General features: G+C 35.8%; 1 protein-coding gene across 5 annotated transcripts in view; it reads right to left on the bottom strand.

Moving 5' to 3' along the window:
• Positions 1-18,706, bottom strand: part of LOC122812119 (adhesion G protein-coupled receptor E2-like) — a 1,702,710-nt gene that overhangs the window by 847,793 nt on the left and 836,211 nt on the right. For all 5 annotated transcript variants that reach the window (XM_044084406.1, XM_044084405.1, XM_044084408.1 and 2 more), the window contains exon 9: positions 3,023-3,169. In XM_044084406.1, coding sequence (XP_043940341.1) covers positions 3,023-3,169 — 147 coding nt within the window. The remainder of the gene's footprint in view (positions 1-3,022; positions 3,170-18,706) is intronic.

Genomic DNA, 18,706 nt, shown 5'->3' with positions numbered 1-18,706 from the left:
GAAAGGATTAAACTAGTTAATTTTTCTGTCAATCCTAACTGTATTCATAAGTTGGCAAACAGAGCAAAGGTAATTAATACATTTAATCATATTAAAGAAGTTTTCTCCTCTAAAAAGGAAAAGGTCACTGATTTGGAAGATAATTTGACTGAATTTAAGACCTATTTTAGTACTCTTAATAATAAGAATCCTAATATAGATTCACAAGAGGAAATTAAGACATTTTTTAGGGAGCAAATAAAGAATAAATTGACTGATCATCAGATGAAAGTTATTGATAAATCTAGTTTACTTACTGAACTAAAGGCTCAAATTAATAAATTAAAACTAAACAAGGCTCCTGGTAATGATGGTATCATTCCAGAACTCTATAAGCTATTGCACACAGACACCTTAGTCATACTTCTTAAGGTTTTTACTTCAACTAAAGAATTAAAAAATGCCCCCCTTGAACGTATACTCTTATATCTCCAATTTTAAAATCAGACAAGGACCCAGTTAAATGTTTTTCTTATAGACTACTTTCTTTATTAAATATTGATTATAAATTGTTTATGGCTATACATGCTAATAGGGCAAAGCAATTTCTCCCATCCTTAATTAATGATGATCAGACTGGTTTCATTTTAAATTGGAACTCTTATGATAATATTAAAAGAACATTAACTTTAATTGATTATGCAAATAGAAAAAATGAAAAGTTGCCATTGGTAAGTTTAGATATTGACAGAACATTTGATTCAGTAAATTGGAATTATCTTTCCTTAGTTTTAGAAGAAAGTAACATTTCTAGCAATTTCATTCATATTATTAAATTCCTTTATGAAAATTCTGATGCATATGTACAATTAAGTTAATTAACCTCACAATCAATTAAGATTACTAAAGAAACCAAACAAGGATGTTCCCTTTCTCTTTTACTTTTTTACTTTAGTTATTGAAACTTTTGCTAATTTAATGAGATCTTCCCCATATGTTAAGACTTTTCAGTTAGGTAATAATTTAGCATTTAGAATCCAGTTATTTGCAGATGATATTCTATTGCCCCTGAATGGTTGTAATAACTCAATTTCTGCCCTGTTTAAATCCATGGAAACTTTCTGGAAAAGAATCTGGCCTTAGATTTAATGACAATAAAACAGAATTTTTGCCTATAAACTATAATCTTAATGATATAGAAAGCAGACATAACTAATATATTGTTCATGACAAGAAGATAAATTATTTAGGAATAATTATTGTGAATAATATTAATAAAATGATTACCATCAGTTTTGACAATAGCTTAAAAGTTATAAAAAGTCTTATAAATAAATGGAATAACCTCTCTTTTTACAATGGGTAAGAGACTTTCATGGATCAAAATGATCATCTTGCCAAAAATTCTATATTGTAGTAAATCATTGTCTCTTCGTCCACCTAACAGTTGTACAAAGGAGTTTAACTCATTAATTTTAAAGTGTTTGTGGCATCCAAATAAACCTAGAATATATTTAAACAATCACACAAGAGATTAATCACTAGTTGGTATTGGCTTACCATATTTAGAGTTGTATTCCATTTCCTCTATTATTAAAACAATTGCTCTTTGGACTAATAACTCCTATACTGCTAAATGGAAAGAATTCCAATATAGTCCTTATTCTGAAATCAGTCGCCCCACATTAACAAATTATTATTTAATTTTAAATAGTCTCCTGTTTTGGTTATTAAAAAAAAGTTTGTTTTTTTTAATAATGTTAAGCTATTAATTCTTCTTATATTACCATTATAATTAATACTCTGAGAAATTTTATTTACAGAAATCCAATGTACGATGCATGGCTTTTTCTTATTTTTCCAATAGCTTTCACTCAAAATAATATCTCTAATTTAAATCTACATATTATGAACACATTTTAAGATAATAGCTACTATATTGGTTTCACTTAATGGATAAAAAATTGGGTACTCCTCAATATATATTTAATAAGCTTAATTTAGATAAAGACGTGTTTGCATGTGCAAAAGTGCAGACATCTCATGGAAAGTAGATTTAAATTTATGCAACCAAAATAAGAAGTTTTATTCCTAAACTTAATCGATCTATTATCACTTTTGATACATCAGAAAATAGCTGGGAAAGGACTTTTATCTAAAATATATAAAGTGATTAGAACAGAACTGGAATATATTAAAGAATGCTATTAGAAATATTTTAAATATATAAATAATGATCTTCCACTTGAAGAAGATAAAACGCTCATTTTATCATCTTCAAAGCAAACTACTAGCACACTTAAATGGAAAATATTCTCTTGGAGATTTCTCCACAGATTCATTTTTAGTCCTCATGGAATTGAATTGATATCTAAAACTAAAACAGCTTGTTGAAGATGTAAATTAAATTTCAAAGTTAATTGTCAATCTTATTGGGATGAAATCAATATTTTCTTACAGTCCTTTTTCTTGGATAACTTTTCTTTAACTAATTCATTGTTTTTTTTTTTAATGGCCGTGTACCAACATCTGTTATAAAACTGAAAAAACCTATGCTATGGAGCATCTTATCAGCTGCAAGAAAAGTCTTAACAAGAAACTAGAAAAGTGATTCTTGTCCCTCTTTTAATAAATGTTTTTAACATTATGAATGAAGTATGTCATTTGAAGCTTATCTCTATCAAATCAAGAACTCAAAGAATCACCTCCACATATAATTCTTGGGTGAAACTAAAGGAACTGTTAAACAAATAATAGTTGAGTTTTTTCTCTCTACATCAGTTGTTAAATACTGGAAACTTATCGATCGTTATTTAAACAGTAGTTGCCTTTGTAAATAGTTATATTTGTTGTTTGAGTTTTTTTTTATTTTCACTGTTTTATTCTTATCTATTTCTTATTTAACTTAAATGTTATTATTTGTGTGCTTACTTAAAATCAATGAAAATATTTAAAAAAAATGCCAGAGTTACACCCATGACTAATTACCTTTGGTTCTTTAATTTGGTATACAACTCAGAATTTAATACAAAATTGTACTTACCTTCACATCTCTCTTTTGGATCAGTGAAATTAACTGCCCCTGAAAGGCTCATAAATCCTGGTTTGCATGTGCAATAATAACTTCCAATGGTATTGTGACATTCTGCATTGCTTTGGCATGTATTGTTCCCCCAACATTCATTATCATCTGAAATTATAATGAAAACATAAACATAAGAGATATTCCATTGAATGCAGTGTTCACTCACTGTTCAAAGACAATTTTTTCATAATATTTTGTGACAGTACCCAGTCTGGTTAGTATAATGTGACACAGGAATGAAAATGTGGCAAAGAAAGCATGAAGATCTATGTGTCTTGGCTCCTGACTTATGTTGTCTGCACCATATCCATAAACATTGTGCATATTCATATGAATAGGATGTATGTACTGAAATGTGCATAATCAAAACAGCAGCATAACTCATAAACCCATTTCATGATACAAATAGCCAACACATGCAGGGACCTTAAGGGCAACTGTTATTATGTACCAAATTTCTCACTTTCCTAACATAACCAGTTCACCTAATTCTTGTCAGTAAATAGGCTCTTGCTTTGTGCCAGTACAGTAAGTTGCACGTAGCTGCATCATTCAGCAAGCAGAGCACTTAGGACACTAAAAGTAGCATGTAGCAGCACCTTACAGTGCTATGCTGTGCAACATAGTTCACAGCCACTAGCACAGCACTGCTATTACAAAAGGTTCCCAAGCTATGCTCTGTTGCCAGGCTCATAGCATCAGGTATCCTAAAACAGTGTAGCAACTGCCTTAAACTCAGAGATAATGAAGTCTTACTAAACAGAGATAACACTATTTGTGAGAAATTAAAATATTTAAGATATATGGAGGCACAAACAAAACAGACTGAGCATTACACTAACTCACTACTTCATGCAACCAACTCTTGACATTTAATATAATGCTGTGGGCTGAAGCTTTAAAGAAATCTTTACATAAACCTCCTAGACCTGCAAAGATTAAGTATCAGAAAAAAATCAAAATCAAACATCACATCACTTATTATCTCACCTAAAAAAATCATGAAAAAAGGGCATCAATTCTAGTACACCAGACCGCCTCACAAACCAAAAATGTTTTAGTGATTGGTGACTCCATTGTGTTGTGCAAAGATATGCCACTCACTATTTATTTAATTATACATTTACACTTCATTGAGTGTGTTAGTACTACTAGGCCATTAGCCTCTCTTCATGGGAGATCCCAGGCGGCATTCATACTAAATAGGGAAAATATGACCACAGCATCAGGGAACCTCCTATACTCATTCAATAAATGCCATGGGATCTTCTACATCCACTGAGCTATCATCAGTTCAGGTAGATGAAGCCTTGGTTTAACATCTCATCTGAATTATGGCACAGTCAGTAATGTAGCACCTCCCTTATGCTGCATATTTTGGAAAAATTAATCCAAATACCAGGTGTGAGAAGAGAACTCACAGCCTTCTGATCTTCTATCAGCAAAGACAAGTGTGCTACCTGTACAGCTACTGAAACTGTCCTCTAGACTGGACAAAGACAGGGTGACAGTGAGTTGTCTTTCAGGGCCAGGATGTTAGAAATCTCAAGGGCACTTAGGACCCTTTCACCTGACAAATATTACTACAACATGGTAGTTGTACATGTGGGGTGAATGACTTGGGACAAAAAATATGAAGTAACATGAAGAAAGACATTTCTGAGCTCTCTATCTATGTCACAAATGCAGACAAGTCCCCAGTACTAAGCAGAATCCTCCCTTCTCCATGAATAATGCCTCAGTATAAAGAAAATAAAATAAAAGATGTTTGACTTCAGTAACTGGCTAAATAACTGATGTAATGCTAGGGAGATCTAGTATGTTTCAGTATTAAATGAGATGCTTCTCAGTTCCATTTGCTTTACAAAGCATGATCTACACTTCTTATTCAAATGCTTCTACATACTGGCTAAAGCTCTTGCTGCCCCCATAGTGCCTTTTTAGGTAAAGTTCCGTTAATGCATATTCCAATGTACCAAATTTATGAATACCAAAACATGAACAAATTAAGGTATCTCTGCTCAATACCAGTTGTCTAAACAACAAGTTATGTGAATGTGAGGAACCCCTGCATTTGGAAGATATCCATATATGTCTAATCACTTAAAATATGGTTTAAATGCCCTGAAAGTATTCCTTCCATACTGAAGTTTAACTTCTAACAGGCAATCAGACCTGTGGCATCTGTGGTGGTTTGCCCACATTTGTCAGATATTTTTCATCTCAAGACAGATTTTCACAGGCTAACAATTGCAACTTATTCATCTCCAATCACACTTAACAAAATTGGCTATTAATATATTGTCTAATAATGGACACCTTCCATGACCAAAGAAGTTTGTGTCAAACTCCTAAATGTCATGGATGAGCTCCCCATAAATCTTAATTTCATCATTCTGGGAGATATTAACTACATGTCATTTGAAGTACCTGCATCTCCAATGTAGGAATAGCACAGACATTTTTATATCTAATAAATAAAAATTCAGTGCACCAGATTGTTAGTAATCCAAGTAGAGGGCAAAATATTTCTCATCTGGTATTTACAAATTTAGTGTTGTCATGCAAAACTCCACCTCATAACTCTCTCTCTGATTAAGTCAGGCCATAAGCAAGTAATATTTCCCCTCAAACTATCCCCCCTCCCCCGAAACCAATATACTGGAATTCAAAGACTTCAAATGCACAAATTTCAACAAAGTCTATGATGAAGTCTCAACATTTAATCAGTATTTATGCCAGATATCACCTCAGCAGATAGATTTAAAAACTATTTTTACACTTATATAAATGAATAGAATTGACAGTACCATCCAAATTGAAATACACTAGGAAATTTAAAAGCAAACAAACCTGGTCATCTGTCAACATAAATTAAATTTACAATAAATGGAAAACCTCACGAGGGTATACAACAGATCTATAGACCCAAGTCATGGAAATTTGACAAAGTATTTAAAAAACACCAAATAAGTCCTTTAACTCAGGTTGGCATATGAAGCTAAAAATAATTACAAATCTTTCTTTATTTATGTTAGTGCTAAAGTGATACTACACTATTCAGGTAGGCTGTACCTTTACTCAATGAAGACACTGAGACAGTTCTGCTGTTATGACATTCATTTACTGCACACGTACATCTAGCTTAACAATGAAAGGTATATATATCAAAACGTACTTCAGCTTAGAATAATCAAAGTCTCTGATACAAAAGAAAAAGTCCCAGTCTTTATAATCTTTTCTGCCTACATCAGCAGTTTTGAGAATTTGCTAGAATAATAAGTCTTTCCTCTCAAGTTGGTCTGCTGGCAGTTTGTTTTCCATATCTTAAACATTCTGTTCCTGAAGAATAACTCCTTTCGTCTTTGGCCTATCTTGTGTATCATATTGATGAGACACAGCTGCATACAAGAGTTCATCTTGACCTGCTTGTAGATAATAAATTTCACAAGCTGAATAGTTTATAAGAGAAAAAATATTTTACTTCTGATTCGTATTAACACTGAATGGCAAGCTATATGTTTTTACCAAGTTAGTTAACTGCGTGCACTTTAGACACTGAAATGCAGTACATTTATTTTACATTTTCAGAAAAAATCCACTGAAGTCCATTTTAACCTGGTCTTTTCTTTCACAATTCCCACTTTTCATTTATAAAGTGGAAAATGACTGTTTATTTTCAACTTCTTTTGTACACACTGAAACCTTTCCCAGTTTATCTAGGTTAACAATCATGATTTGTTGAATTATATAAGTTTTTCGCAAATGACAACTTAAGTAGCAATTCTAGATAGTTAGTATGACTATAATGCCTAACACTACTACAACAGGATGTATCAACCACCTAAACAGTTTTTTTTTCCTGATTTTGATCAACCAGTAAATATATCCCACCAATTTTGAGCAGTGTCTTTTTCTGGTCTTTTCAGCCAAACTAAGTAGTTTATCTTTAGCAATGATGCTTAATGCTTCATAATACAGAATACTTTCATTTCTTTTTTCCAAATACTCCCTGAGAATTTTAGTATTGTTTATTATGTTTTTTTTTTTAATTATCCAAGGATACAGATATATTGGAAAGCTGTATTAAGTCATAATTCCAGTTTCTGGAAATATTCACTTATATGGGTTTAGTAAACACATAGCTCTTATTATTCCATTTAAGGAAATTAACATATGATAAACATCCTAGAAAAGGTCATTTTAAATTATGACCTACGTCTTGATCTGTAACCAGACAAATATACTGATGAGCCACTTTTATAAACATTTGAAAAGAAGAAGGCATAATAGTCCATTTACACAAATTAACAGAATGCTGCCTTAAGCATGGTTCATAGACAGGCGAATGCTGTCCACAAATCAGTCCATTTTGAGTCTATGTACATTACTCGAATTTATGTGTTTTTTACTCTCATATCTATATAATTACCTTCAAATTGTGGCAACCAATACTCATACCCTTTTGGTATGAGAAATATCATAGGTAACACAGTAAATTGACACATAATAGTGGTAAGATGTTTGTAAATGCACAAACTGAGAGATATCTTCCCCCACTACTTTTAAACAATTAGTTAGAATTTCGACGTCAGCTGCATTAATAGCTCCAATGTCTGTGCCTAGGCCTCCTAGCAGAGTATCATACCAAGCTCTTTTATATCGGCACCTGCCTGTGTCTCTGAATGTGATATTAAAATATACTATAACCTTTTAATACCTTTTTACAGGTAGAAGGGATTTTATCCAAATGGTCTGTATGAACAGAGGTAGGTTTACCTGTTAATATTGATAGAACATATGCCCAATGTATGCTGCCTGTAATGACTGTGGTATTAGTACATATAACAGAAACTCCAGTAGTAACATTTAGTTGTACTTTTGTATTATTGGGAGGAATACCAATTCCCTGTATGGTATGATTACCACACTTCTTCACATAAGTGAAGACTAGCCATTGTGTTGATGGTGGATATTTCATTGAATTTTCTCCTTTTCCCAAATAAAATATAGGAAATTGACAACATTTAATAGAAACTTTGGAATCAAATTCTAGGGTTACCTTAGGACTATTTGGTCGAATGTAATAATGTCCCATAACCATGAACCAAAAGGTAACGTTACTGGGAACTATTATATTCCCAAAGGTACAATTAGCATTAGATGGACAAGTGAAGTTATCCTGCTGTCTTTGCCCACAAAAAAGATTTATTTTTGAGCATTCACTCCAACCTAGCTTTAGAGTATTATTGTCATTGTTTATTTTCCAAACTTGCATTTTTTCTGTTTGACACTCTACCCTAAGGGCTCCAATGAGTACAGTCAGTACAATAACAAACAGAATCTTCATTATGTACAATAATATAACCTTTCCACGTAAGTGGTATTAATCTGAAAAGTTGTTTTGATAGATGCTTTTTTTAACTGTTTCAGACTTGGCATTTGCCGTGAGTCTACAACCCCCCCCCCCCACACACACACACACACACACACACACACAAAACATGAAGTCACTTAATGAGTTTCAACTAATCTCTATGAACAAGAATTATTTTGCTCTTTTTCTTTCCTTTAACGTTGTACACTAGATGTCCTAACTGAGCAATTATTTCAAAAGGTCCTTGCCAATTACTATCCCATGGACCATCCATCTGGAACATCTAGATTAATACCTGTGTCCCAGAGGGAAGGTTTTCTTCTGGCATAACAGGATCCTTTGACTGTAATTTGAATGCTTGCATTTCTGATAGGCTTTGACACAATTCAGAAATATCTTTTAACCATTGTTGATGCTGTGCAGTTTCTAATAATGGTCTGTTTGTACTAACAGTAGGATCGAATGGCAATTGTACAGGCATTTTCCTGCCTGTCATAACTCCAAAAGGTGATATTTCAGTTTTACTGTGTGGAGTTGCTCTGACATCCAGCAAGATTCCAGGCAAATGTTTTACCCAATTTATGCCTTTTTCCAAGCAGGCTTTCTTAAGGCATTTCTTAAGAGTCCTGTTCATTCTTTCAAAAATCCTATTAGACTGGGAATGGTAAAGAATATGAAATTGTTGCTGGATACCAAGCAAATTACACAAAGCTTTTATCAGTTTACTGACAAATTGTGGCCCATTATCGGATTCGATAACTCATGGCTATCCCCAATGACAAAAAATGTTTTTCCATAAGGCTTCTGCTGTAGCCTTAGCTGTCATTGTTTTTGTAGGAATTGTTTCGACCCATTTTGAAAAAACATGAACTATCACTAGCAGATACCTGTACCCACCTTCAGCTGTGGGGTAATGGACCTGCAAAGTCAATTTGGATGGCATACCAAGGTCCATTCACTGGAGTTACCCTTAGAAACTGTGTTTTTTTTCAATTGAGCATTAACCTGCAAACATATTAAGCATTCAGCATGCACTAAGTCTCAGATTTTCTTTAACTGTGGATGCCAGTACTTATTTTTACAATGAGCCATAACTTTTGTGTACCCAAATGTCTCAATACCTGATGATTAAATTTCACTAACTGTCATGCCTGTTAGTATGGTATATAAGGAAGACTAGAACTGTCTTCAAAACATTTTGCATAATATTGCCTTGGACTTTCTCCTACAAGAGTACATTTTTCTAATTCTTTATGCAGTCCAAACTTAGTTTGGATCTGCAGGAAATCATGTTGCAAACTTTGAGCTGAAAATGGCTGTATGGCATGTACTGCAGTGGTTTTATCTGGTACACTGGAAAGATGCTCTGTAGGATACAATTGCATTTCTTTTTTTGCTGCCTTTTTTGCCATCTGATCAGCATAGTTATTTGAAAAATTTAATTTGTAGCTTTTTGATGAGCTTTTACCTTTAAGATACTGTAGCAACCTACAAGGGACTGACTACGAACAAAATTCCAAACTGTCTGCAACACAGAAGCATGCTTGAGTGGTTTGTCCATATTATCAACAAACCCTCTCCTTGCCCATGTAGACATATGCAGCTGAAGAGAATTAACTACGTATGCACTGTCTGAAAAAAATATTGACAGGTGGAAAATGCTGTAACACAAAAAGAACTGCTTCCAGTTTAGCTCGCTGAGCAGACATATGTCCCGGTAACTGAATCAGAGTCGGCTGTCCCATAGAAGGGCTTTCTTTTACTACTGCAAATCCAGTCCGGTATTGTCCATTGTCCCAAAATTAAGCACTGTCAACAAAGACAGATGGCCTGTCTTGCAGAAAATCAGGAGACAGAATGGGCTTTTCTGGATTTGAAATGCACCTAATGCATTTGTGTCATTTTCCTTCATATCACATGAAGTTAGATAAGTAATACTTATTTCCTGCCTTTATTGTAACTTGCTTGACAATAAATAATGCCAACCATTTTGCAAACACTGCTTCACTGATGTCATCAATCAGTTTATTTAGCGGAGTCTCATTTACCAAAGCCTGTATGGCATAATGCAGTGTTTGTACTATAATGTCTTTGGAAAAAGCCGTTAGGTATTCAGTTTGTTTTAAACCCTAGTAAAATGGCCAAAAGTTTCTGAATACATAGGTGATATTCCCTCTCAACATGTGTCATCTTCCTACTGAAAAATGTAATGGGGCATAAAGTCTTTTCCATTGTAGAATTAGATCCCTAAGGCCACTCCTGCAAAAGCACAACAGAGTGCGTGTTAGGTCCAGCTGCTGCCTGTAACACAAAAGTATGTGTTAAATGTGGAGCTACTAATTCTGTAGCCTTGGCCAATGCTGCCTTTAAATCACAAAAAGCAGTATTTTCCTTTGGGCCCCACTCATACCTCTCAACCTGGAAACATCAAAAATCTGGACAAGGCCCATGAAAAATTGGTACAAATCTGTACACTGTTTAACATAAAATGTGCATACATAATTATGTAACCCCGCCCACTCCACTGGAATTGTGGGATACCAACTTTCAAATGCAAACTGAAGAACAGACAACCAAAATATGGCACCAAAGTCCCCCCTGCAGCCATTCCAATGTCCTATTACCTGGCTATTTCATCCCATTTACCATAAACACCAATGTGTGCATACTGTTTTACTTCTACAATGATTTGGATTTTATTTTTACACTTTATAGCACAATGCACAAACACCAATAGATCTCTGTTAAACAAAGCAATACTGTTTCACAATGAAAATAGAGTTGGCATTAAAACTTCTCTGCTCTTGAAACTCACATTCATTAAAATAGCATTGAAATCTACACCACATCCAAAGAAAATGCATCTGGCCAGTGGTGGATAAAGATTGCCTTTGTGCTGTTTTCAAATCATTATCCCTTGCACACAAAACAAGAAACATACATGTGTTCTTGGATACACCTTCCTGACTTTAGTAAAGTATATTCCTTGTATAATACAGCAAACTTGTTATACAGAGAGAGCACATTTTAAATTTATTGTTTGAACATTTTTTCAGTAGGCAATAAAACAAACTGCATGAATCAGTAATGACAAAACTGCCCAATTCAGAACATTTCCATCATAAAAGTCTACTTCCACACACACACACACACACACACACACACACAATTATATCTATATCTATCTATCTATATATATATATATATATATATATATATATATATATATATATATATATATAGAACGACATTAGTGTAAGGCATAGGCATTTTGCACAGCTTCTTGCACTCATTTTCAATTAAATTTTTTTTTGGGGGGGGGGGGAGGCCAAAAACCAGGGACACATTTTAAACATTGCTTGTATAATTTTGGAAAGTTGCTAGAATAAAATGTTGTGTTACCACCATGCATTTCACTGGCAAGTTTTGAACCCAGACGCTGTGCACTACAGTCAGAGCAACATAACATTATGCCAAATAAGCAACTTGTTTCCTGAAGGATAGGAAGACTGAAACTTAAATGGCTATCATTTAGTGAATTTAGTTCTCACTGTCACCATAGTTCTCAACCTCTTAGCACAAAAAACCTAGACAAGCCAATAATGGGGGAATACAACCCCATTAGGGACACATTTCAAATAGTAATTTTATAAACTTAGAACATTATATTCCTTGTATAATAAGTAATGACAAAACTGCCCAATTCAAAACATTTCCATCATAAAAGTCTACACACACACACACACACACACACACACACACACACACACACACACACACACACACACACACACACACACACACTCAACTCTGAACTTAAATATACCAACTTCAAGGATGCACAAACGATTCCAAAAAGAAGGGAATCACTGCTGGCACACACTCAAAAAAACACTGGCAGTATTTTCTATGGAAAACAGTAACTGTGGAGTTCAAAGACTACTGCTGAGCAAAGCTGAATTGTTCCTCAGAGTCTGATCTTGAAGAGTAGTAGAAAAGCCACCTTTATTCACATTGCTTGGCAGGGCAGGATCTGGTTTGCCCACAAACCACAAATAACAGTGTACAGGAGATGAAAGGATGAATGATTTAACTGCTATTTATACCTTTGTTCTTGTTTTATTAATCATTTATGTTGGATACATGTTTTACAGCTTTTGCTACATGACAAAGTATTGACTGCTAGGAGCTTTTCTCACAGGATCTACTCTAAAACTAGTCTTGACTATTACTGAAAAACAAAATCGGCAAACTAACAGATTCATTCATGTAAATTCTTCTAGCTGGAGAAGCTTTTGAAACCAGTAGCACTAATGCTTCTTTTTTACTACAAGTTTCTTAATGGGACACCTTGCAAATCTCATTCATGTTGCACTCTAAATGCATGCCTCTTACTCCTGTATAATTGTTATCATAATGATGTGATAGTATTGCTCCTATTCGGTCACACACAAAAACTTAAGAAGAAATGTTACCATGCACTAGAGTACAAATAATGTCTAGTGCCATGATTTCCTATTCTCTGATAATTTGCTAAATTTTCCCATGCAGAATATGGAGTTAAATTCAATAAATAGGAAAATCGTAACTTACTGTCCAGAGCGGTTTGCATCTCAGCCTTTTTGTTGGCAGCATGGTACCAGGTGACCAGTAAATCATCCATCTTATCAATGCTTTCCAGCTTTTGCAAGTACTCCAGCATATCCCCTCCGGTCACACAGACACACACACAGAATCTTGTCAGCTTTCATAACTCACTTTCTCTCTCTCCGATCACTCACACACACACATACACACTCTTCACCTTTCAAATTCAGTGAATTTTTCTATAGGACACAAGCCAAACAGCAAACTAACAGATGGAAAAGTGTTAAATAGAAGCTGAGCACAAGATTAAGTTAAAAAAATAAGCAATTTCTAAGTATTTGCTCGAATCAGCAGATGCTTAAAAAGTATAGCAGATAATAAGCTTCTACTTTAGTTACAAATGTTGCATGAAAACTACATATCAAGATAAAGTTCTTCTGAACTGCATAACAGGGACTGTAAACAGTTATAAAACAACCCAGCAAGTCTAAGATGTCAGCTCACCAATAAAGTCATCATAAGTAATTAGAACAAAAATTCAACATATTTAGCTTAATAAGAACAACAAATCTGGAAGCAAACAAACTAACCTTAAATGAAGCCATCGTTGTAGGTCGGACTAACTTTCTTCCTCTTCCCTCTCTTCTTCATGAATTTATTTTAAATGATATATTCCAGTTAAATGTCATAAATAAAATCTACCAATCTAATTCACATCTGAAATACACCAGTCTGTCTGATGTTTTAAATAAAAGTTCAAATGAAAAATTGTAAGCAGCTATAAAGCAATTGAGCAAATCCAATGTTAAGTCTAGTAACAAATTCCAAGCAAGAAGTTAACTCAAAAGTCAACAAATTAGATTTCTAAGATTAGGAAATTCAGACAACAAACTTATTTCATTTGAAGCTGATGTTATAAGTCGTCCCAAAGTTTCTTCCTTGTACCACACTGCCCCCTGAAATCCTTTGCTTCCAAATGTAGAATATACTGTCACTTCATGTACTATGAACTTAATACCACTTCTCTCAGAGACCAGTTAACTGACTGCAGAGTAAACTAACATTAAAAAATGAAATATTTGAATAGAAGTGTAAAGGTCAGACAAGCCTTTTTCACCAGACCAGAACAATAACATTAACACTGTCTCTTCTATAACATATGGCATTTCACACTCAAGTCAAGCACAAACTACCCCACCATGGCACCAACCACATAATGACACACTCAACTGCAAATGATTTCCAGTGTGGAAGCATTAAGCAATAAATACCGCTTAGAAGGTATTAGATGGGACTGTGGTATTACAGAAGCAGTAATGTGGTGTAATATTATATGTTTGACTGACAATATATATTTTATTTTGGGAGATATGATGTAGTAACAGTTTCAGTCAAACCTGCATTCACTCACTTTCTCTCTCCAATCGCTCACACACACACACACACACACACACATTTATTACCTTAAAGCAAAGCAAGCTGTGCAGCAACTCCCGTTCTGCCTGGAAAACTCTGCAGTTTTACGGTAAAAGTCCGTTGAGCTTAAATCCAAAATGGCAGTCCCATTATTCAAACAGACGTGCTCCTGCATGTCCCTTGATCTTAATTCCGACAGGCTGACGGAGCTGATGTCATCGCACACGTGATGATGTCAGCTTCAAAACCACAAAAAATGAAAAAGTCTAAAAAAAAAGATGAAAAATCAGAAATGAAGGGGTGCCACTCGAGAATCGTGGCACCCCATTATTGGGACCCCAAAACTCGGTAAAATCCGAGTAATTCAGGACGGTTGGGAGGTCTGGCCCCACTCCAGAAAGGGTAATTCTTTTTGGCTAGAAAGCATGTCATACAGAGGAACTGCCATGCTGGCCTAATCCTCTATGAATTCCCAATTATAATTAATTATACGTAGAAATTTGTGCAAATCCGGAATGGTAACCTGTGTATCTATTTGCAAAATTCCCTGCACCCTCTCCAAACAAGGAGTACACCCAAAAGGATGCAAAATAGTACCTAGAAATTTTACTTCAGATTACATGAATTCTGCCTTTTCACTTTTAACTTTAAACCCTGCCTCCTGCAGTGTTTGAAGGACCTGTGTCACTTTAGCTAAATGCTGTTCTTTTGTTTTAGACTGTATTAGTATGTCATCAATGTAATGCAGAACAGAATCATCAGATTCTAGACCTTGTAGTATTTGTCGAACTATCTGGTGAAATATAACCAGACTGTTTTGAAACCCCTGCAGTAACCGCGTCATGACATACTGTTCATTTTGAAATGTGAAAGCAAACATTTGCCAATCTTTTTTCTGCAGTGGTACTGCAAAGAAACCATTAGCTAAGTCTATGACTGTAAACCACTGACTTTGTGGTTTTATTTTTGCTGCTAGCTCTGGGACCCCTGGAATCAGATGAGTCCGGGGAGTCATGAATTGGTTCACTTTGCGTAAATTAATAACCAATCGGTAAGTGCTGTCTTTCTTTTTAACTGGCCATATGGGTGAATTTGTAGGGCTATTTCCCTTTTGAATTATTTCCACATCAAGCCATCGTTATATGCAATTTTGCATGTCTGTCTCTGCTTCCTTTGGGATCGGATACTGTTTTTGAAACGGTGGAATAAAATCTTCGTTACTTCCTAGAGAAACTGCTTCCTGTAGCTTCCCGCAGTCTGTGGGCCCTTGAGACGACAGTGTAGGGAACTGTTGTTTTAACTGTAACCATACTTTATTTTTAGTAGGGCTGACAGTACAGCCCTTTTCACAACTGTTTGAGACCTGTATTGCCTCAATCATACACAACATTGGACCTTGTCCTTGGCATATAGTGTCATTAGAAAGGTCTATGACAATTCCCATTTTGGATAATGTATCCATTCCCAAGATTGTGGAAGTGCAATAATTATGCATCAAAAATACCCCTTTCACTGGTTCCCCTTGATGGGAGAATTGTACTTGTACAGGTTTACTACCTATGGCTAGACAACCAGAGCCCGTAAAATCTGAAATACATGTACGTTTAGGCAAGTCAGGAGGCAAATGCCTACCTGTTACTGAGACAGCTGCTCCTGTATCTAGCAGAACATCTTTCCACAGGTTTCCCTCTTCCCAAATGTTGATAAGTGGGCGTCCATTTTTTCCTTTCTTAAAGTTAGTCAAGAAAGAGACTTGGGTGGGTGGGGGGCACACCCATATAGTAGATCTACTTTTCACCCCGAATCATCTGTGGTATTGGACTGCAAAGGATATAATTGCAGTGTTTCCTCGACCTCTTCACAGTCAACATAAGATCGATTAAGTTTATGATGCAAAGCTATTCGCTGCTGATAATTAGGATTTACTGAACCCTCAGGAACAAAGTCAGAAGGAGCAGTTGTATCCTGTGTGCTAACAATATTACCTTGTACATTGACACTAGGTGTCACACCATCCCTTTGCTGTACTGGGAATACTGACTGTTGAGTGTTTGTGGTATATAGGGGTTGTTGCTGTAGTCCTCTATTACCCTCTGTCACATATTGTTGTGAAGTGTACTGCTGTGTTTGTACTTCTGGCTGCATTACCTGTTGCTGCCATGGTACACGTGACTTATCAACATTTTTCATGGTAAGAAACTTGCCCTTTGCCTCTTGTTTCTGGTGCCATCTGCGATAATATTTACAATCATTTTTAGCATGACCTACCTGCTTACAGGGATGTGATGATTAGTGAGCAGCAGTATGGTTTCATGCCGGGAAAGAGCTCTACAGATGCGATGTTTGCTCTGAGAGTGTTGATGGAAAAGTACAGGGAATGTCAGAAGGAGTTGCATTGTGTTTTTGTAGACTTAGAGAAAGCATATGACAGGGTGCCTGGAGAGGAGTTTTGGTATTGTATGAGGAAGTCAGGAGTGTCAAAGAAGTATGCAAGAGTGGTACAGGATATGTATGAGGGTAGTGTGACAGCGGTGAGGTCTGCAGTGGGAGTGACAGATGCATTTAAGGTGGAGGTGGGGTTACATCAAGGATCAGCTCTGAGCCCTTTCTCATTTGCAACGGTGATGGACAGGCTGACAGACGAGATCAGACAGGAGTCCCCGTGGAATATGATGTTTGCAGATGACATTGTGATCTGTAGTGAGAGTAGGGAACAGGTGGAGGAGACCCAGGAGAGACGGAGATATGCTCTAGTGAGAAGAGGAATGAAGGTCAGCAGGAATAAGACAGAATATATGTGTGTGAATGACAGGGAGGATAGAGGAATGGTGAGGATGCAAGGAGCAGAGGTGGCGAAGGTAGATGAGTTTAAATACTTGGGGTCAGTAGTTCAGAGTAACGGTGAGTGTGGAAGAGAGGTGAAGAAGAGAGTACAGGTAGGATGGAGTGGGTGGAGAAGAGTGTCAGGAGTGATTTGTGACAGACGAGTACCTGTAAGAGTGAAAGGGAAGGTCTATAAGAGGGTAGCGAGACCAGCTATGTTATATGGGTTGGAGACAGTGGCATTGACAAAAAGGTAGGAGTTTGAGCTGGATGTGGCAGAATTAAAGATATTAAGATTTGCACTGGGTGTGACGAGGGTGGACAGGATTAGGAATAAGTATATTAGAGGGTCAGCCCAGCTTGGAAGGTTTGGAGACAAAGCCAGAGAGGCATGATTACGTTGGTTTGGACATGTGCTGAGGAGGGATGCTGAGTATATTGGGAAAAAGATGCTAAGGATGAAGCTACCAGGTAACAGGAAAAGAGGAAGACCTAAGGTAAGGTTTATGGATGTGGTGAGAGAGGACATGCAGGTGATTGGTGTGACAGAGCAAGATGCAGAGGACAGGAAGAATTGAAAACAGGTGATCTGCTGTGGCGACCCTAATAGTAACAGCTAAGAGAAGATGATGATGATGACCTGTTTACAGGAATAACAAATAGGCTGTCTCTTTGGAGGACTCTCTATAGCTTAAGTAACTTCAGAAGCTAACTGAGTGGCTGGGGGAGCTGATGCTGCCCATTGTTGCCCCTGTATAACTTGTCCTTAATATGATTGTCTTGTGACCTGCTGTGGGACTTGCTGGCCCTGATTAATTCATTTTCCATGCCCCCTTCCCTGAATGGGGAGTGTAAATCTTTTGCTTATGAATAGCATTATCTTTACACATAATATGTGCTTGCAGAAATATATCTGCTAACTCTGTGAATGTATTTGAAGATTTTTCATAAATAAGTTAGATATCCCCTGGGACACCTTCCAAATGGTCCAAAAAGGGTGGTATTGGACTGCAAAGGACATAAATGCAGTGAATTACAGCTTTTTGAAAATTGGCATCTTTCATATCTTTTTCATCACTGCCATTAACTAGCATATATGCCAGCTGGTAATGTTCGGCTTGTTCTGTCAAAGAATCACAGACTGTCATTTGAAACTGATCTAAAAGTGTTGGTGTGAGAGATTGCCCCCTAATGTATCTAACAATACTGCTGTCATTCTTCGGTGTTTAGTTTGCACTGGATACTGCTTTTGCTGAATATATGCCATGAAATGCTGAGGAATAAAATTAGAGAAACAACATTGAAGTGTATAATTTCATAAAGTGTCTACAATTTTAAGAACCCAAGCTTCAAATGTAATCATGTTATTAATAATACCCTTCTGTTCATCCCACTTAGGGAGAGTTTCTAACATCCTAGACTGATGATAAACTTCAGCA

The sequence above is a fragment of the Protopterus annectens genome, chromosome 9.part0, assembly GCF_019279795.1.
Source record: "Protopterus annectens isolate FY-2018-M chromosome 9.part0, PAN1.0, whole genome shotgun sequence".
Lineage (NCBI taxonomy): Eukaryota > Metazoa > Chordata > Ceratodontiformes > Protopteridae > Protopterus > Protopterus annectens.
This window is presented reverse-complemented; position numbering and strand designations above follow the sequence as displayed.